Here is a 20,420-nt window from a genome sequence, read left to right as displayed (position 1 = left end):
AAATCCGAGGGAATCAACTACGAATGTACAACAAAGTCAATTTGCTTTTGTTGTTGAAGATATACTAAAATGTAACACGAGTAGAAACACAACACTCACATCGTACACGTTTCATAAATCACAACTAAATCACAGCCCTTTCCCAACCCGTTGCCAGACAGAGGCCTTCCCACGTAATGTCGGTAATTGGCAGTATTTGACCATACTTCACCATGCTGGTCAATGCGGTTTGGTGACGTGGTGGTGGTGGACTGGGACTGGTTGAGACAGCACTTGCCACTCGAGTTGACGCGTCTTCCACTGTCGACCAACAGCCGGACACATTGCTCGGTCAGCCTCGCCACCCTGTCAACACCGCGCAGCGGACTCCAATAAGAGTTTGACCCAACACCGGTAAACAGGTCTCAGAACAAATCAAATCCTGCCACCACCCCAACGCAGATGCCAGTTCCCGGAGTGCCCGCGTCAAAGCTGGATACGTGGCAACACTAACCACCACCACCCTAGCCACCACCGCCACCACCACCACCACCGCCGCCACCACCGATGTTATTCGCTAACGGGAATCAAACTCAGGTGGCCGAGCTTCTGTGCAGTAGGCGATCTAACTGCTGCCCCACCACCACCACCACGATTGTGGTGACCCAGGTCACGCTTGTATTAAATGAGAAATCTATTCTGGTCTAACGAGGTCGTATCGTGGTTCAACAAAATCAACTTGAAGCCGACTTCGTTTGTGTCATGTTGGGGGTGGGGGCGGGATGTTGCACATTTGTGGTGCATTGATTTATTTTGTTTAAAATCAACGAGAGGTGAACGCGACGGCAGCAGATGGAAACATTCAACGGACGTCATTTTTTATTGCTGCACAACCATCGACCACTCGCTCACCGTTTTGTAAATCCATACAAAACACACCAAAGAAAGCGAGGCGGTGCCCAGCACGCAGTCCACACCAAAACAGGCACCGCCCTCACTTGTTACAAAGTCACCGTCGCGACAACAACAGCAGCAACAACAACAACAGCGGCGGCGGCAGCAGCAGCAGCAGCGGCGGCAACGGCGCTTCGAGGCATGGATCGGCGAACAGGAGAGCGGTAGAAAAACACAAAAAAATCCACTCCCAACGCAGGACGACTTGCCTAGGACGCGCGCGTGTGTGTGTGTGGCCCTGTGGCGAGACCCCGACGATCCATCTCATCCACAGCCTTCCCTTCCGTATCGCGCTGCCACAGAGGTGAGCGACGGTCGGCGGGCTACGGCGGCGCACAAAGACCGACGTTTCGCAACCACGTCCTTCGGAAGCTTCATCCTCCGTTTCGGTTCCCGAAAAGGAAAGAAAAAAAGATTCGAGCGCGTGCGGCGGAGACGTCGGACGCCGTGCCGGGCGAAACACGCGGAACGACCCGACAACACCACCGATCATCACGGTTGGCTACGTACGGTGTGAAAGAAGTTCAACGTACATACGTTGGTCATCCTCGAGCAGCTTTTGGCTCGCCATCGAACAAAGATGGCCACTGCATTGCACGCTTTCAGATGCGCTTCTGCGGCCGTCTGGAACGTTCTTCCTCCCGATATCAGGAAGCCGCTGTGAGCTATGCACGTTGACATCTTGATTGAAACCTAATTTCTTTAAAACTGATGTTTGTGTTTAGTTTGTTGTCTTTCCCCCGCACCTCCGATTATCACGTTTGGCTACGTACGGTGCGAAAGAAGTTCAACTTACATACATACGTACAGCACATCAGAAAAGATCTGGAGCAACGATGTCAAGACATGGTTGAAATTGTACCCTCATGAGACCCAGTCGGAGATGTCATCGTCGTACGAATATTTTCACCAGCAGTTGATCGAGAATGCGTGATTGCACTTGCACGCCGGGCTTCCGTTCTCGAGCCACATCAAAAACGCTGATGTAAAACTGAGCGACCGTGAGCCCAAGATCACGGGGAGAACATACTTGGCTGTGCCTGCCATTTTGACAGCGCGTTTGTTCGTGTGCATTAGTTTGCGTTAGTGAGCAAGCAGTGAAGTCTGCGTGCATACGTGCGCGTGTACGTGCGTGTGTACGTGCGTGTATACGTGCACGTACACACGCACGTACACAAGGCGGAGGGTTCCGGCTCGCTGCCACAGCCCCACGCTGGCCGCTGGGCGCTGGACGCGATCCCCCCGGCAGCGCTTGGAGCGGCGCCTTCCAAGGCGGGCGGAGCGAGGGGGCGGCGTGAGATGGTGAGGAGGTTGGGACGGTGATGAGGTTGAGGTGGTGAGGAGAGGGGAGGCAGCAGCGACGGGGGGAGGTGCGTCCGCCCGCTGTGGGCTGACCCACGGCCCAACCGCCGTGTCAGGTCATGGCGCACTTCTTTGGGGAGTCGTTCTCTGCGTTGGCTTTCCTCCGCATGCTCTCTGCAACGGGGACAAAGAGCAGCAGCAGCAGCAGCAGCCGCAGCCGCGCAACCGGTCAGCCGCAGCTGGGAAGAGGACGGCGGATGGAGTCCGCCGTCATCTGCCCGAGCTTGAGCTCCGTGTCGGGCATCTTAGACAGCCGGCGGCAGGGTCAGTGTTTGACCCTCGGCACGCACACAAAGTAGCGGGGCGTCTGCATCAGGAGGGCGAAAGGTGTGTCTTTGTGTGTCAGGGGAGCGGTAGTGTAGCGGTTAGCGCGCTGCGTTACAAACCCGACGGACCCGAGTTCACGATTATCTGAACCGATCTTGGGCCTCCCCTAGGTCGACTCAGCCTCAAATGGGTAACCTGGTGCGGTGTGTAAACATCGCCATGGGGGAGACAAAGGCGGCGGGGAGTGGTGCTGGCCATCCACCCCCTCGTGTGCCGTGCCGGTCTTCATTAGTTACTCGCTAACAGCACTTGCCCCAACAGTCTGTTAAGGCTATACGGGGGATCTTTGTCTTTGTGGACAGACACAAATCCCCCGTATAGGGGGGGGGGGGGGGGGGGGTGGTGTTCTTTTTTTCAACAGCGTGCTTCAAAAAAATGTCAACACTTACATGGGACTATCGTTTTTAATGGAAAAAGAACGGATAATACACTGTAGCATTATAACAAATGTATGTTAATAGCTTCAAAAGGTCAAAGAGTCTCCACTTGTTCGCCATCATCGTCAACACATTCCTAGAATCTTCTCCAGGTGGTCTCCAGAGCCCAGAGGCTGCACATGTCTCGTGGTATTGTTGCAAATTCTCGGAAGTGTTCACATTGTTTTGAAGCACCCTGTGTGTGTGTGTGTGTTTTAGCTCGGCACGCACCGGCCAAGTCGAGCCGGTCGATGCCCACGAGGCCCTCGTAGAGGCTCTTGATGGGATTCTCCCGGGCCGTGAGGACGCCGTGGAGCCAGATGAGCAGCATCCGGTGGCCGTGCTCCCTGTAGCTCTTGCTGCCTGCGGCGAGCGCATGGCGGGAGGTGGGGCCAGGGTCAGAGGTGGCGTCACAGACAGGGGCAGGGAGGGGGTCGCACACAGGAGCAGAGGCAGGGTCAGAGACAAAAAACGACAGCGTTGTTGAATTCATGCCCAGTGCCACCCATAGCGGGATGGGTGGTGCTGGGTGTGTGTAGTGCTGGGTGCGTTTACGGTGCTGCTTGTGTGTGTGTAGTGCAGGAAGTGTGTGGATGTGGTGCTAAGCATGCGCGGTGCTGGGTGTGTGTGCGTGTGTGGATGTGTGTGTGTGTGGTGATGGGATGGTGTGTGTGGTGCTAAGCGTGTGTGGTGATGGGTGTGTGTGGTGATGGGTGTGTGTGGTGATGGGTATGTGTGGTGATGGGTATGTTTGTGTGGTGATGGGTGCGTGTGTGTATGTGTGTGGTCATGGGTGTATATGTGCGTGTGTGTGGTGATGGGTGTGTGCGTGTGTGTGTGGTGATGGGTGTGTGGTTATGGCTGTGTGTGTGTGGTGATGGGTGTGTGCGTGTGTGTGTGGTTATGGCTGTGTGCATGTGCGTATGGCGATGGGTGTGTGTGCTTGTGGTGCGAAGCGTGCGAGGCGCTGGGGTTGCGCGTGCCGCCCTCGGCATCACCTGTCCACTGCTGCTCGATGGCGCGTATGTGGGCCTCTGTGAAGGTCCAGTGCTGCGCCAGGCACTTCCACTCCCCCACCTTGAGGTGCTGCGTGGACAGACGCCACAGCACGGAGCGCATGTGCTCCGTCTCCGGCCGCTGGTCCTGCTTGAACGTCAGGTGCTTGAGGACCCACGAGTCCGACTCGCTCGGGAGGTTGTCCTGACCACACAAGTGCACGCACGTGTGGCACATGGTGTCCGTTTAGAGCAAGGCCGTAATTTTCATATATATTGGGGGGGGACACATCCCCCCCCAATAATCAAATATGCTCAAAATGTCCCCCGCAATATATTGGTATAAAAAATAATTGCGATGCTATGTAAATAAAAACAACAATTTGCTAAACCTTGGCCACAATATCTGGACTTGTCTTCATATAACAATGCATAGATTTCTGTTTATACGATCGTGGTTATGGTTGTACTTTATTAATCCCTCATCTCTGCCATTACATACAATGAAACAAGAAAAGGTAAAAAAGAAAAAAACAGAACCATGTAATACAATACACTATTAGACATTATTGTTAAAAATAAATACAAAGTCAATCCTATGTGTTGGTGAATTTTTTTATATTTCAGGCAGGAAATTAGTTTTCAAATTTAGATTTTTTTCTGGGGGGGGGGACCCCAGACCCCTGGAAGATTTGGTCCCCCCAATGTTGACTCCATGGCTACGGCCTTGGTTTAGAGGCGCCCTCACCCCCCCCCCCCCCCATGAAAAAAAGTCATCAGGATGCTATAAACCCCATTCCCAGCCAAGATGACTGATCAGAGATGAGCTCAGTGCTAGGCCAAGCAGGGTAACACTCAGGCCCCGCTGCTTTCCTGCCCTCTCACCCCTCATTTTGTGGGGGAAACCAATGTCAGATTGACAGCAGTGATGTTGCTTAGCAGTGAGGCAGTGAGACACGGGCTGAAAACGTGAAAGTGTTACTTCTCGTGTGCAGGAGCTGAAGGTTCGAGCTGGAGTCTCAGATTGTAAATAAACTCGCCTGCAAAAAGTCTCCATGTCCATGGTTACGCGCCCGTTGTTAACATCTGAATTCATATCCTTAGGTTTTTTCGGTAAAGTCACGTAGGTAAAAACATTAAAAAGTAAAATAAAATAAAAATCACGACGTTTCGGAGGCAACACAAGCTTCCGTCTTCAGGTGGTACCGTCACAGCCACGATAGCTATATCAAGTAAATGAGAGATTTCAGAAGTTAAAATCTCTCTCAGCTGTATCAAGTAAATGAGAGAGATTTCAGGAGTTACTCCTGAAATCTCTGCGGATCCTCTGCCCGCGAGTGTCTCTGCAGTGAAGTGTATCGAGTCGATCCTCCCCGGTCAGAGTTCGAAGCTTAGTAATTCAATCAGGAGTTACTCCTGAAATCTCTCTCATTTACTTGATACAGCTGTCGTGGCTGTGACGGTACCACCTGAAGACGGAAGCTTGTGTTGCCTCCGAAACGTCGTGATTTTTATTTTATTTTACTTTTTAATGTTTTTACCTACGTGACTTTACCGAAAAAACCTAAGGATATGAATCATTGCAGTCACGAAAGCTTCAAATCTAGAACATCTGAATTCACCGATCTTCACTTTTTAACAACCAAAAGCGCAGCCACCGCAACCAGACACACACTCTGCAGTCTACAAGTGCCACACATTGAAAAACGTGCCCAAGACGTCCTCTCTCTCTCTCTGTGTGTGAAGCAGCTGTCATTATCTGCCTCCCTTTGCCTTCCCTGGCGAGGGACTCCTCAGTCCCTACGCTCTTAAAAGAAGATGCCTCTCTGTGTGTGTGGGTGGAGTGGAGTGGGAGCGGTGGTGCAGCGGTTAGCGCTACGCTGCGCTACAAACCTGGCCACCGAGTTCGATTCCCGCTCACGGCCAACACTAGTGACGATTATCTGAACCGGTCCTGGGCCTGCCTCCCCTAGGTCGATTCGGTCTTAAATGAGTACCTGGTGCGGTGCGTTTAAACATCGCCACTGGGGAGACAAAGACGGCTGGGCGTGGTGCTAGCCACCCACCCCTTTGGGAACCGTTCTGGCCATCATAGGTGCTCGCTAACAGCACTTGCCCCAACAGTCTGTTAAAGCCATACGGGGGATCTTTGTCTTTGTGGGTGGAGTGAATAAGCTCTCTCTTGATGTTTCAGATCCAGGCTCAAGAGCCTCTGCGGATCCTCTGCCCGCGAGTGTCTCTGCAGTGAGGTGCATCGAGTCGATCCTCCCCGGTCAGAGTTCGAAGCTTAGTAATTCAATCAGTTACCAACTCAGAATAAGATTCCCACTTATACGGCGCTGGCTGAAATTGCGCCACGCCTCATGCCATCCAATTTCAACGCCCTACTGTCGTCTAGCCACGCCCCCTCCCCCCCCCCCCAGTGGGAGCTTCCCCTACAAGGCACAAAAGGTGTACTCAGAACCGGCTTGAAAAATGGGCATCAGTCTACGAGTAGAGGCGATGTGGATTTTAATTTCCGTTGTCGGTGATTTTGTAGAAATAAGAAAAAATCAACGTCATTTACAGATTTTATTAATCCAATGGTGATTTTACGAACCGAATGTTAGATCGAGAACTCAAGAGGCGAGGAGCCAGAACTCAAAATCCGTCGTATGAAAATCTGAACAGGTGAGGGTCTAAACAGGTGATCACCTGCACAGGTGAGGGCTTGAACAGGTGAGGACCTGAACAGGTTACAGCCTGAATTGTGAGGGACAGTGTCTAGAGATAATTTTATTTTAATCTAGACGTTATATGAATTCAAATATTATCTACAATGCATCACCATTTACAATGCAATAGAAATCATAATTTATGACAGATAGTCATGTGTGGTGGGATAAAATGTGGGTACTCCTACTTCTTCAAAGACATCTCGTCATCATGGAAGAGTAGGCAGAAAACACACTCTAGAAGAGCTGTCTTGTGGCGGACACTCCGTCAGCAGTGGCACGATCAAGCAATTGCAGGGCTGCACCTTTATCTTTACAGTTTAAAGTTAAATTATAATTTGTAATGATAAAGCGGCAGAATGCGACTGCGTCTCACGACACTGGAGCGTTCGAGGTGCAAGCGGAGACTCGAAGAAAACGGGGCACACGGAACGCCGCATGACCCACACATCCACACCTTCTCCCACTTGTAGAACCGGTCGGCCTTTATGATCATGTCCACCATGCTGATGTGGTTTCCCCGGGCTGCGATGTCCAGAGAAGTCTTCCCCTGCTATGGGGACACAATCGTGGTGGGGTCAACGTCGGTGATGGGATCGTCGTGCGTGCGTGTGTCCGTGTGTGCGTGCGTGTGAGCGGCGCGTGAAAACCCTTCAGCGGTCGAGTCGGGGCTATGTAGGTACTAACTGAGGCCACAGCCACTGCGAGTGGTATGTGTATGTATGTTGAACTTCTTTCGCACCGTACATAGCCAACCGTGCTCATTGGAGGTGCGGGGAAAGGATAATAAAATAAACTAATTGCGAAATACGTAACAATCGTCGCTGACTACTGTGCAAATACTTGGGAGGACCTTCCTGACATGAATATCCTTGAGGCTCAGCGGGGCTTTCCTGGAGAATCAAGCATAGTAATTAACCCCTTTCCCATTCCGAGATGTCTGCAAGTTGCAGGGTGGGTGTACGTTCAACATCGAATTTCGGAATGTGCGAGCGCTTCAGCGTTAATTTCATTGAGAGGCGTAAGGGCTGTCGTTTTTAAAGACGTTGTACTCACTGCAGAGAACTGTAGCGACACGACCGCACTCTATGATAGCGGGCGCCATATTGTGCCACATGCCCTCCTGCATGGCCTTGTGAGAGCCTTGGTACCAATGAAGTTATTTTAATAAATGTTTTCTTCCGATTCCGTTCCGATGACATTCTGTTCTGATGACGTACGTGTACGCGCGTGAACGTCATCCGAACGGAACCAGAGGAAAAAAACTGATGATGTACACGTACGTCATTAGAACGGGAAAGTATTAATAACGAGAATAGGTAACGTGACAATGAGTTGTGGATCTGAGAAGCGAGGGCCGCCCCTTGCCTTGTCCACGAGCTTCAGGTTGACGCCGGAGATGAGGATCATCTCGGCGATGTCCTGCCGCGCGTGCTCTGCCGCGACGTGTAGGGGGGTCTGCTGCCTCTGCGCGCCGCGCACAGCAACGGAGAGAGCACGGCTCGCGCACCTGCCACCACGCGACGCCAACATCAGCACCGGCTACAGCAGCCCACACCAACACTCGCACTTGGAGCCTTACGCCACGCCAGCCGCAATGCCGTTCAACGTCTGATAACTGGGCAACCCCAATGACCCGTCAACCCCAAATCACCGTAACAGCACTCTCACCTGAACACCGCGTAAAACTCAACACCATGGCGACGCCCAACACCATGGAAACCCCACCGCCATGGCAACGCACCAACATTGCTCTAACATTAACACCGCATCCAACTCCACACCACGGCAACCCCGACATCACCCGTACGTCAGCGCCGCGTGGGAGCGCGAATGAGAGCGTGCTGCGAGCGTGCTTCACGGACGTTGTCGGCGATGTCCAGGTCCCCGTCAGCGTCGATGACGAGCTTCACGATGAGCGGGAAGTTGTGGAGCACGGCGAGCTGCATGGCCGTGGTGTGGTGCTGCGGAAACAACAACGGCAACGACGATGACGGCAACGGGGTAGCGCCGCAGAGCTGGCTACGTATGTATGTGGAACTTCTTCTTGGTTCTTTCGGTAAAGTCACGTAGAAGGGAAGTAATAAAATAATGAAAATAAAACGTAATAAAATATTTTATTATGTTTTATTTTTATTACTATAAAATAATTATTATTATAAAATTTTATTATAAAATAATACAAATAAAACGTAATAAAATATTTTATTATGTTTTATTTTTATTATTATAAAATAATTATTATTATAAAATTTTATTATAAAATAATAAAAATAAAACATAATAAAATATTTTATTATGTTTTATTTTTATTATTATTATAAATATTACTTCCCTTCTGCGTGACTTTACCGAAAGAACCAAGAAGATGAATCCCTGCAGTCATGAAAGCTTTAAATCGAAATTTATGATGAACTTCTTTCACACCATACGTAGCCAACCGCGCCGCGTCACGACGGGCCGCCTCGCCAGCAGGCAAGGGATGTTGTTAGCGAGCGCCTGTTAGAAGCGGGCGAGGTACACGAGAGGGAGATGTGGTGGGCACCCTACGACCCACCCTGCCCACCCACCCTCACTGCCAGGCGCGGCACCCGCAGCGGCACGCTCTTCAATTCCCATCGCGCTCTGCTGGTAAAAGTCTTTCGCGCAGAGAGACATCTCCCATGGAGGGGAGAGGTGGAGCGGGTGGGAGGGGGGCAGAAGCAGCCCCACTTAGCAAGCTCGATGAGGTTGCAAAGCGCTGCAGTTTAAATCGTTTGCTTTTATTGTTATGACCGTTTGCAAACACTTGCTCTGTGACTCTGAAAAAGCCTCACGGGCTCAGATTTCAAGGACTCCATTGATTCTTTATCCCGCATTTTGTAGACTATTTATTTCGTAGATTCATTATATTTATTTCCACCCCATTATCCTAAAAGCTGCGGCCATTCCAGACGCACGTGAACATCGAACAAATTCACCTTGCAAAGGCGGCGTTTTCCTACCCTCCCACCCACGGTATCTGAGCTGCTAGGCTCCAGGCCTGGAGGCTCACAATGAAAAGCAGCCGAGTTATGATTAGGAGGCGCCAGTGATCGTGCGGCAGATGATGACCTTGGAGCGAGCTGATCGGACGATGGCTTGGGGGAAGAAAGCAGAGAACAAGTATAACCCGTAAAAACAAAGTTTTTCATAATAAATCCTTTATATGCGTGGCGGCTAGAGTCCTCTCGTCCTCTGGCTTGAGATGGCTGCCACCTATGGGTCAGATGATTGCATGGCAGCATTAAGCAATTGGTAATTAAATATAATTTTTTGTCCTAAAAAGTGTAACATTTTGGAAAATGTCAGCTCGATTGGATCACGGGAAGTGGGTTAAAAAACGACCGAAAGATTTGCACGGTCGTAAGCAAGCAAGCAAGCACGCAAGTGAACTTAATATAAAGGATTTAAAAAGGGGATAAGGGACGGCAATGCCAAAGTGGAGCTGTGCACGGACAACACGGAGGGAGAGCAACGTTGGGTGCCTCTGCAATGTGTGGGTGTTCGAGCTCGGTGCGGATGAGAGCAAAGAGGTGAACGGTGGCAGAACGAGGCCTTGCCATTGGCGGAGGCAGCACGGGGCGAAGCTCAGGAGGCCACTGGCTGTGGTGAAGGAGTCCACACGCCCGTGTGTGACTTATGTACGCACGATGAACTTCTTTCGCGCCGTACGTATCCAACCGTGCTAATCGGAGGTGTGGAGGGGGGGGCAAAGACGGCAAACTAAACACGCAAAAACTGATCTCAAGAACAACGGCGAGCGAGTGGCCGTGATGAATCAGCGGATTCAGGATGGACCAACCAAACCACTTCACCGTCCACCTCCCCACCGCTCACCGCCAAACCTCTGCCCCCACCCCTCCTTCCCCCGGGGGCACTCACGTGGTCCACGGCATCCACGGCGATGCCGCCCCGGATGAGGAGCTGCGCCACCTCGTCGTGCCCGCTCCGCGCCGCGTAGTGCAGCGCCGTCATGCTCTTCTGCGCACACACCACACACATGCCACACACACCACACACACCACGCACGCCACACAGACCACACATGTCACACACACCACCACGCACGTGGCGTCGCCGCGACGAGGCCACGACGTTCGACAAGAAAGGGGTCGTCGACTCAGAGGAGGACAACGGCGATAATGTTGACCCATTTGGGGGGGAGAAATGCAAGCGATGTCCGCGTGTGTCGCCAAACCCGCCAATCGACAAGGTTTGTCACGTAAACAAAACGTGCCAATTCGTTACGAGTACTCTCCAACACACAACTCATTTTCCCTGTACAAGAATACGGGGTAAACCGTACAGTGGCCGTGGCGGAAGGTTTGACGCCACTGCTGGTGGCGAATGTAAACGAGCGGCACGGAGAACCCCCGCCCCCCCCCCCCCCCCGCCGCCAAAAGGAGTGCGAACGGAATAAAACGCTTCCAAATTAACGGTGAAATTCGCTTGCAATTAAAAGAGTTGGCACATTTGGCGGGGGTTGCCTTCCTAAAAACGGGGACCATGGCCGCTGTGGCCATGGTCCAGCCCACCGTGAGAAACGGTGGTTCATGCGGTGGGCTGGCAAATCCGGAGGTCGCCAGATCGATTTGACCTCCCTAGCGGCGGCAGTTGAAGCAATGGGGCGCGTTTCTTAAATCCGTTCGTCTGTCTCCGCCCAGCGGTATGGATGGCTACTCCACAGTTACATGGACACGTGTGTATGTTTAACTTCTTTCGCACCGTACGTAGCCAACCGAGCTAATCGTTAGGTCACGTATGGCGGGGTAAATTGTGGGTGCATTCATCTTTCTCAAGATGCCCGCCCACGAAATGCCCTCTGGGTTAGCTCTCTGGAGCTCCCTCCAGCGGTGGCCATTCCGCCAGCAAGGGATTCGTAGGTGGGACGTTGCAGGGCTGCTCCTTTATCTTAAAAATCTGCCATCAGCAGCTGAGCACGGCGAGCAAGCGAACGTGCCACCGTGCTACCGTCGGCGGAGCGCCATCATCGTATATCGTACAGAGAACGTCGGCGGACATGCGGATCGTGAAGAGAGAGAGAGAGAGGAGAGCGCCCACGAGTGAATTGGTTAATTGCTGCGCACTCACGCTCGACTGCGCATCGATGTCACAGCCGGAGGACAGCAGCAGCTGCACGCAGTGGTGATGCCCGCCCTCGGCCGCGAGATGCAGAGCCGTCTGTCCCGCCTGGGACTCGCACACACGCGCACGCTCGTGCTTGGACATGATTGCACACGCGCACAGACACGCACACGCACAACGGCAGTAGGAGATTCGCGACTAAGTTACGATGACGTCAAACGCACCGCTCGTGTCACGCACGCAAAGCTCCGGTCCCTTGCCTTCACGGAGTGTTGGGGCAAGTGCTGTTAGCGAGCGCTTAATGAAGGCCAACACAAGCACGTGACGGCGTGGGTGGCCAGCACCATGCCCGGCCACCTTTTTTTCTCCCTCGTGGCGACGTCGACTGCACACCGCACCAGGTACTCGTCCGAGACGTGGTCGCCACACACCGACCGGTAACGCACCGTGTTCTTGCCATCCATCTCCGCGCCGGCCTCCAGCAGCTTCTTCACGACGGCGAGGTGGCCTCGCCCGGCCGCGAGGTGCAGCGGCGAATTGTTGTCCTGCAGGAAGGAGACGGAGGAAGGCAGCGCGGGGAAGGACGACACACGGACCACGGCGGACATCGCCTGGCTCAACGGAAACACCGCTCAGCCTCGAAGCCGAGTGCAAGAGGGGACGGCAAGGCCAGGGCGCTGCCATCGAGAGTGCAGGCTGCGCAGGCTGCAACTACACCACCCCTGCGGTGTAGAGGTCAACAAAGTCAAACGCTCATATTCTCTTCGCTCTCCTCGAACCTCTGCGTCCTCTGGAGCGCGTCTCGAGATCTGCTGCTGATCGTCCCCAGAATCAGGACTGTTCTGGCTCCAGCGGTAGCGATTGTCCGTGGCTGCTCGGGACGTCCGGAACTCTCTCCCCGCTCCATATACGGAGCTTCCAGGCTCGTCCAGGCTCGTTCAGGAACCCACACGAGGAACCACGAGCCAGTGCTCCGCTTCTCCGCGTCCGCGACACGACTACGATGACTGAGTTTCACAACATTTGTGTGAGTTACAAAGCGTTTCATTTCTATTACCGCGAATAACCCAATTGCTGTACTACCCCTGACACTCTCGCTGCCACTGCACAGAGTTGGCGGGTTAGGATTATTCAACACACATGGGACAGGTTTCGCAATCATCAGGCGCGTGTTGCATTCGAGTGTAAGTAAACTGGTGGACGTGGAAGCCACGGCGTGGTGGGTTGTGAGAGGAATGGCGCTTAAAAAAAAAACCCTGCCACGATCTATTCCAACTGCTGGGAGTGAGGAGGTGCCAATCCCTTTTGGGGGGGGGGGGGAGAGCAGGGAGGGATGGGCGGCATGGGGGGGGGGGGTGGCCTTGTGTCAGCGCGTCTCACCTTGTCGCGCATGGCGAGGGAGCTGCCGCACGAGAGGAGGTACTCCACAGCCTGCAGCTGGCCCTCCTCCGCTGTCAGGTGCAGCGCCGTCTGGCCCAGCTGGTCCGCAGGGGGGGGGGGGGGGGGCACACGCACACGGTCACATCGATAGAGTCAAGTTTATTTCGTTTGACCAGGTTGTGAACTCAAAGAGACCAGGACATTGTCACAGCATTTCATCTGCCAGTAGAGGGCGAATGATTGCCACGTGTAATCCCAAATGAGTTATTTTTTTAGCGGTGTCATTTGGCCATTCTGGAGCCCGACGCCGGCACACGATTGGCCCACTCTCGCGAATGACGTCAGGGGATCTTTAACGGCCACAAAGCAGGTGGCGTGGAGTGCTTAAACGGTTATCACACGCTACAGTATTAACCAGGGTGGCCGCTGGATTTGAACCGCGAGCCTCTGCAACAAGCGGCGAACGCGTTACTGCTGAGTCGCGTCACTGTACTTAGTACAGCAAGTTCAAGTTCAAGTTCAAGTTCATTTATTAGGTATAGCACAACCCAGGGTGGCGAGATGTGAACTCCCTCGCCTCGTATGCAGGAGGTTGTGGGTTTGATCCCTGACCCCGACGCCGATACATTTGGAGTTTGCAGTTCTCTCTTCTTGTAGTCGCGTGGAATTTTCTCCGGGTTCTTCCCTCCACTTATAGAATCAACACGCGTTTAGAGTATTTGGTTGCTCCAAATTTACACGTGACAATAAGCCACTTCGTTGAGCTATCATTTGTGGCCAGGCCGCTTCTGAAAAACAGCTCTCTAGCTCAGTGGGCCTTCACTGGTATTTTGTATTTATATATAAACGAGCGTAAACAAGAAACCTTCGTGGTCTTGTCGATGTCGAGGTCTTCCAGGTCCTCGATGATGAACTGCATCACGGCGGCGTGGCCGCGCTGGGCGGCACAGTGCAGCACGGTGAGCCCGCTCTGGTGGGGGGGGGGGGGGGGGGCAGGGGGGGGGTCCACGCAGACAAATGGAGAGACCAGCCCCCTACCACCAACCCCCGCCCCCTCCCCCTCTCGTAGAACCATCAGAGGGGAGGGATGTTACGACGCGGCAATCCACGACGCGTGGAACAGGAGACCCAAGACTTGGAGAAAAGGGGGTCTGCCCCAGCGTCAGAGAAGACCTTGAGTCGTCGTGCAGCGAGCAAAGACGCAGAAGCGATGCTCAAGGCTCGCAATGCGTACGTGGAATCGCACGCGTGAGGAAGGGCGTTTACATTGTAGCTTGTGAATCGCGGCGCGGATCGTGTTGTGTTGGTTGTCATGGGACCGTTTCATGCCTCCAGCCACTAGAGGCCACGATGCTATAATGTAATTGATTGTTGAATTTAATGGCGACCCTGAATCGCTACGATTCAATTCATCATGAAGGGGTCGAATATTTATATCCCGACCGCTCACACCGTGCTACCAGACTCACGCACACACAACAGCCGTCATCCACCATTAAGCTCCTGTGCCAGGCTAGGTACACTTTGAAAGCGCATGAAGTATTGAAGGCTTTCTGGCAGGTCACTGCACAGACCCAGGTTAATTGACTGCGATGACTGGCAGATTCAGCACCTGCTCTCCCCACTGTGCCACCTTGCTGTGTTTTGACCGCCCGGCGCTCTGCTTGTTGTTGTAAGCGTCGCAATGAACACACACACACAGGCAGGAACGCACGCATGCAACATCACCACGCGGCTCGGTGAGACAGACACAACACGTGGGTGGTTGGCTCTCTCCATTGGCGCAGCGTGGTCGGCATGGGCCCTGGTGCCAGCAATGGAAGAGGGCCCGGTCCCTTGTCCAACTTCCCCCCACTGTTCGTAGCAAAGCGCCAGTGCCCCTCGGACCCCTGGGCCCTGGTGCAGTTGCACCGCCTGCACACTCGACGGCTGGGCCACTGGCTCTCTCACCTTGTTCTCGCACGTGACCTTTGCCCCCGCGGACACCAGCATCTGCACCACCTTGCGGTGGCCGAACCAGGAGGCAAGCAGCAACGCATTCATGCCGAACTGGGTGGTGACAACACAAAACACAGTCACGGAATATGACATAATTATAACTTTTTTCAACTTTAAAAACACATTATCCCCCAATGTAATTCCCATTGTGCTATCGGTGTCATATCATGGTGAGCTCAAGAATCCATTTGGATCCCTTGCAGAGCAGTTTGGCCATTCGTGGTGTAGAGCGAGATGGGAGGTAGGGCAGTGCGTGGAGGGGAGTTGAGTGAGATGAGAGATGAGAGGTCGGAGAGTGCGTGGAGGTAATGAGAGTGAGATGAGAGGGGAGAGATAAGAGAGTGGGTGGAGGGGGGGAGAGTGAAATGAGAGAGGTGAAGTCGGAGAGTGCGTGGAGGGATGGAGAGTAAGATAAGAGGGGAAAGGTAGGAGAGTGGGTGGAGGGGAGGAGGGTGAGATGAGAGGGGAGAGGTAGGATAATGCGTGGAGGGGAGTAGAGTGAGATGAGAGGTAGAATAATGCGTGGAGGGGAGTAGAGTGAAATGAGAGAAGAGAGGTAGGCAGGGAGCGGGTGAGTAGTGCGATCATCAAACATCTTCAGCCGAGGCCCCGGGAGGCACGAGGCAAGGTCCCCACCTTGTCCTCGCTGTCCACCACGGCCTCGTGCTCCAGCAGAGCCTTCACCGCCTCCTCCTGCCCGCTGCCCGCCGCCAGGTGCAGTGCCGTGCGGTCCACCTGCGTGCGCACATTTAATCAATTACTGACCCCTCACTGGCAGACGAATGTCCACTTGCAGGGGCAGCTGCCACTGGGGGTCCCCTGCCACAGAGAAACCTTAGATGGCACTTGTATAGAAAATGTGCGGGATGAACGTTCGTTGATGATTGCTGAGTTAGCCGCATCACTCTGCTGGGCCCGATGGTGTCGGCGAGCGCCGATTAAGGCTTGCGACGCACGCAATGGGACAGTTGGGTCTCACATCGATGCGAGGCGACCCGGGTGCTCACTGCGGGCTGAGCTGACCTCGAGGCGAGTTGAAGCACGAAGAGTTACGGACTGCGGCTGATTAAATAGTAAAGGTGAGTCTCAAGACTCGTCATTGAGTATTGACGCCCATTTAAGACTTCTATGGGTACATGAAGTTTTTTTTTCATAACTATGAAACAGTCAATTAAAGTGGCACAATGCGCACACGTCCGCAAATATATCTTGGAAATGCAACACTTTTGATCTTAATGTAGCCCTCAATCAGAGGGACCCTGCATCGTTGTGGCTTCCAGCCCACGTGGCTGTTCCGTCAAGGTGGTTTCCTCCACATTGAAACCGGCGGTGGGGCATCGCTCATCTCGCCTGGCAGCCCCGAGTCAGTGATGGAAAAATTCCACATTGCCATGACGGAGGCCGGTCTCTCCACAGGACCTGCAGGACCACAATGCATTTCTGAGCAACTCTACCCAGGCAGCGTTGCGGCGTGGCTGGCCTGGGCCTTGGCACAAGCAACTAAAATTGTGTCTCTTCCCCAAAGCCCTCTTCGTACACCCGGCGCCTGGGCCCCTTCGGCCGTGGAACCTCGGTGCAGTGGCACCACCGTGCCGAACGCTCTCGGCTCACGCACGCTGCTCTTGGCATTGACGTCGACGCCCTTCTTGATGAGCTCGCGCAGACGCACCACGTCGTTCCTGCGCGCCACCTCGTGCAGCTCCTTCTCCGACTTGAGAACTGCGGGTGCAATTGACAAAGACAAAGATCAACCCGTATAGCCTCAACAGCCCATTGGGCAAGTGCTGTTAGTGAGCACCACGTCGTTCCTGCGCGCCATCTCGTGCAGCTCCTTCTCCGACTTGAGAACTGCGGGTGCAATTGACAAAGACAAAGATCCCCTGTATAGTCATCAGGGAGGGTGCTGTCAGTGAGCACCTATGAAGGCCGGCACGCCACACGAGGGGGTGGGTGGCCAACACCACGCCCGGCCGCCTTTGTCTCCCCAGTGGTGATATTTACACGCCAGACTGAGTCCACCTAGGGGAGGCCCAAGACCCGTTCAGATAATAATCACCGATGTTGGTCGTGAGTGAGAATCGAACTCGGGTCACCGGGTTTGTAGCGCAGCGTGCTAACCGCTAAACTACCACTACCCACACACACACGCTCACTCATGGGATGGTGCACGCCATCACACACGGATTCTGGTGCACATTGTGGGAGTGGGTCCTGCCCTCTCCAATTCCACCCACCCCCCACCCTACTCGTAGCACGGAACCTGGGTCTCTCCGGCCTGTAGTCCCACGTGCAGTTACACCACCTACACACTTGATAGCTATGCCACTGCTTATTCGTTTTAATTCATGTACAGCCAAAGACTGGCTGGGTAAACAGGCGAGAAGATGATGAATTGAATGCGAATGCCAGTCTCCAGGTCTACAGAATAACCTTGGACCGGCAACGTTGGATCATTCCCTCCACCGATAGCACCAAACATCAAACAATAGCCCCTTCTACGTGACTTTACCGAAAGAACCAAGAAGATGAATAGCCCACCCCTCCCGTGCAGCACTGTGTGAATGTCACAACCCATCCTTAACACAATCCAGTACACACACACTGCACTATATACTGCAGATACATACGAGGTTTCTACACATACCGTGTACATGTTTAAATATAATGTATACTGACTGAATGTACAATTTTACGATTGCAGTACAGGACTATTTCGAGCCGGCTTTTCACTCCACTGCTGGATTAACGCCTCCGCTTCCCGTGTCGGTGATGGAGGTTGCGTGACCATACTTCACCACGCCGGTCAGTGCGGGTTCGTGAAGCTGAGGGTGCCCGGTTTACGTGCGGAAAATCGACCTCATTCACAACTCGGTGCGCTCACCACTGAGCCACCGCTCCTCCAAACGCATGCAATCATATCACGCAGTCGATATGGACTTAGCTTCTCGAGTGATAACGTGACATGCAACACGAGGTGTTTGCAATCCTGCAATGTCAGACAAGAAGGTGGTAGCTTGGTGGGGCGCGTTGCTCTTCGAGTTTTATTCCCAGCCACGGCTGACATCAGTGGCACCGTTCCTCACCCCCCCCATCCACTCCACAACACTTCATTGAATGCTAGCCCGAACCAACCAGGCAACCATCGCGGGACGTATGGTCAAAAATCCACAATCCACGCATTACCGACATTGGGAAGGAAATGCTTCCATCCGTCCATCGGTGGATATAGAGAATGGCTGATTACGTATTATACAGTATTTTCGATTTTAAATTAACGTGTTGTGTTTTGGTTCACCCCAAACGCGCCGGATAAACACGGAATCTGTGCGCGCAGCTCCATTCATTAAATCAATCACCCACTCATTCACTGATCCACCCATCCGTCGCAAGATCTGCGTGCCCTGCCTGTCTTGCGGGCTACAGTACGGGCACGGCTTCGCATCCTACAACGAATGCGCGAAGGAGCGGACCAGCCATCTTAGCGCAAACCCTTCATCCCACACATCATCACCATCATCATCATCGCGGTCATCATCGTCACCGCCACCACCATCCTCATCCGCGCTGCCGGTTACTCACGGACGTCATCCTCCGACACGAGATCATCCTCCATGGTGGTGGCGGTGATGACGATGGTGGAGCTGGGAGCGCACGGCGAGGCGCGCGCCGCGCTCAGGAGCAGCTGTGCAGCGCAGCGGGCGGGCACACGGCTCACGGCTCACCCGAGCACATGGGGCATGGCTCACAACCCACGGCTCGCAGCTCACCCGAGCACATGGGGCATGGCTCACACTGGCCAAGGGAGCATGGCTCACTGCCCATGGCGCACTCTAGCACAGGGGGTACGGCTCACAACCCATGGTTCATAGCTCACAACCCATGGCTCACAACCCACGGCTCATGGCTCACAACCCATGGCTCACAACCCACGGCTCGTGGCTCACAACCCACGGCTCGTGGCTCACAACCCATGGCGCACTCTAGCACAGGGGGCACGGCTCACAACCCATGGTTCATGGCTCACTACCCATGGCTCATGGCTCAACCCATGGCTCATGGCTCACAACCCACGGCTCATGGCTCACAACCCACGGCTCATGGCTCACAACCCACGGCTCATGGCTCACAACCCACGGCCCATGGCTCATAACCCACGGCTCATGGCTCACAACCCACGGCTCATGGCTCACAACCCACGGCTCATGGCTCACAACCCACGGCTCATGGCTCACAACCCACGGCTCATGGCTCACAACCCACGGCTCATGGCTCACAACCCATGGCTCACGGATCACCTTAGCACAGGGGAACCGGCTCACAACCCATGGCTCATGGCTCACTGGCCCGGGGCTCATTATAGCCAAGGTTTATGCTTCACTGCCCATGGTTCATGGCTCAATGCACGCGGACCATGGCTTAATGATGAACATGGCTCACTATCCATGGCCCATGGCTAGCTCTCGGTCACTATCCATGAACATGGCTCTCTATTGACTTGCTGCAATTGAGCATGGCTTACTGAACACGGCACTCTGGCTCCCTTCACGCAGCTCACTGCCACGTGGTTCATGCAGCATGGCGATATTGCTGCACATGCCATACTGAACATTAACAGTCGCTCACAGCATGGGTTCATCGCCCTACTGAGGGTTCAGTCTGGTAGTGTTGTAACTGACAGGTTTATATGAGCAATTCACCTCTTGGCTGTCTCGTCAAAACAGAGAGATGAACACAAGCCCCCTAGCGGCTGCTACAGATGCACAAATCGGTACTCCAGTATTATTAAACTCGTGTAATTGCCCATCATGACGGGTTAATAAAATCATAATTTAATGAAAAAGACAATTTAAAGATTGTATTGAATTTATTTAATAAAAATTGTATATCCCATTTAATATAAAATGACAATCATCTCCCAACATTTTCCCTTGAGATGAATTTGATTGAATCGGCACTTTAGTTGGTTTGATTTTTGCATCTTGACAAAGCAACGTTGTCCATGGGGGAAAAAAAAACCTGGTTCGTTGAGATAAAGTCCAAAACACTCAAAAGTCTGTCCTTGTGATTTATTGACGGTGATAGCAAATGCAGGGTTGATCGGAAACCGCCTTCGCTTGAAAATGAATGGTAAATTCTAATCAGACGGTGCCAGATCAATTCTGAGAATGAAGACCATCTCCACAATTGGA

General features: G+C 53.3%; 1 protein-coding gene across 2 annotated transcripts; it reads right to left on the bottom strand.

Moving 5' to 3' along the window:
• Window positions 1-247: 247 nt before the first annotated feature.
• Window positions 248-18,969, bottom strand: ANKDD1B (ankyrin repeat and death domain containing 1B). 2 transcript variants are annotated; one of them, XR_009756539.1, is made up of 16 exons: window positions 18,811-18,969; window positions 16,847-16,950; window positions 15,868-15,966; window positions 15,184-15,282; window positions 14,099-14,203; window positions 13,234-13,332; window positions 12,300-12,398; window positions 11,860-11,958; window positions 10,651-10,749; window positions 8,613-8,711; window positions 8,116-8,214; window positions 7,205-7,300; window positions 4,037-4,238; window positions 3,270-3,401; window positions 2,108-2,409; window positions 248-345 (listed from the first exon to the last, which is right to left on the bottom strand). XR_009756539.1 is itself a non-coding variant. In XM_061570667.1 (15 exons), exons 1-15 carry the CDS (start codon window positions 18,842-18,844, stop codon window positions 2,348-2,350), a joined length of 1,527 nt encoding a protein of 508 aa, XP_061426651.1. In that variant the 5' UTR covers window positions 18,845-18,969; the 3' UTR covers window positions 837-2,347. The 2 variants fall into 2 exon arrangements, 1 of the variants encoding a protein (XP_061426651.1); XM_061570667.1 differs by lacking the exon at window positions 248-345 and having other exon boundaries at window positions 837-2,409.
• Window positions 18,970-20,420: the final 1,451 nt, after the last annotated feature.

Source organism: Lethenteron reissneri, chromosome 46, assembly GCF_015708825.2.
Source record: "Lethenteron reissneri isolate LAM-NWPU_2019-01 chromosome 46, ASM1570882v1, whole genome shotgun sequence".
NCBI lineage: Eukaryota > Metazoa > Chordata > Hyperoartia > Petromyzontiformes > Petromyzontidae > Lethenteron > Lethenteron reissneri.
The sequence above is the reverse complement of the archived record's forward strand: the minus strand, read 5'-3'. Positions and strand labels throughout refer to the sequence as shown.

Coding starts and splice junctions, on each gene's coding strand:
- ANKDD1B (XM_061570667.1), bottom strand. CDS start 18,844: ATGGAGGATGATCTCGTGTCGGAGGATGACGTCC. Junction 12,399..13,233: donor CCCTCGCCATGCGCGACAAG/GTGAGACGCGCT, acceptor TCCTTCCTGCAG/GACAACAATTCGCCGCTGCA. Junction 2,410..3,269: donor CGACCGGCTCGACTTGGCCG/GTGCGTGCCGAG, acceptor TCCCCGTTGCAG/AGAGCATGCGGAGGAAAGCC.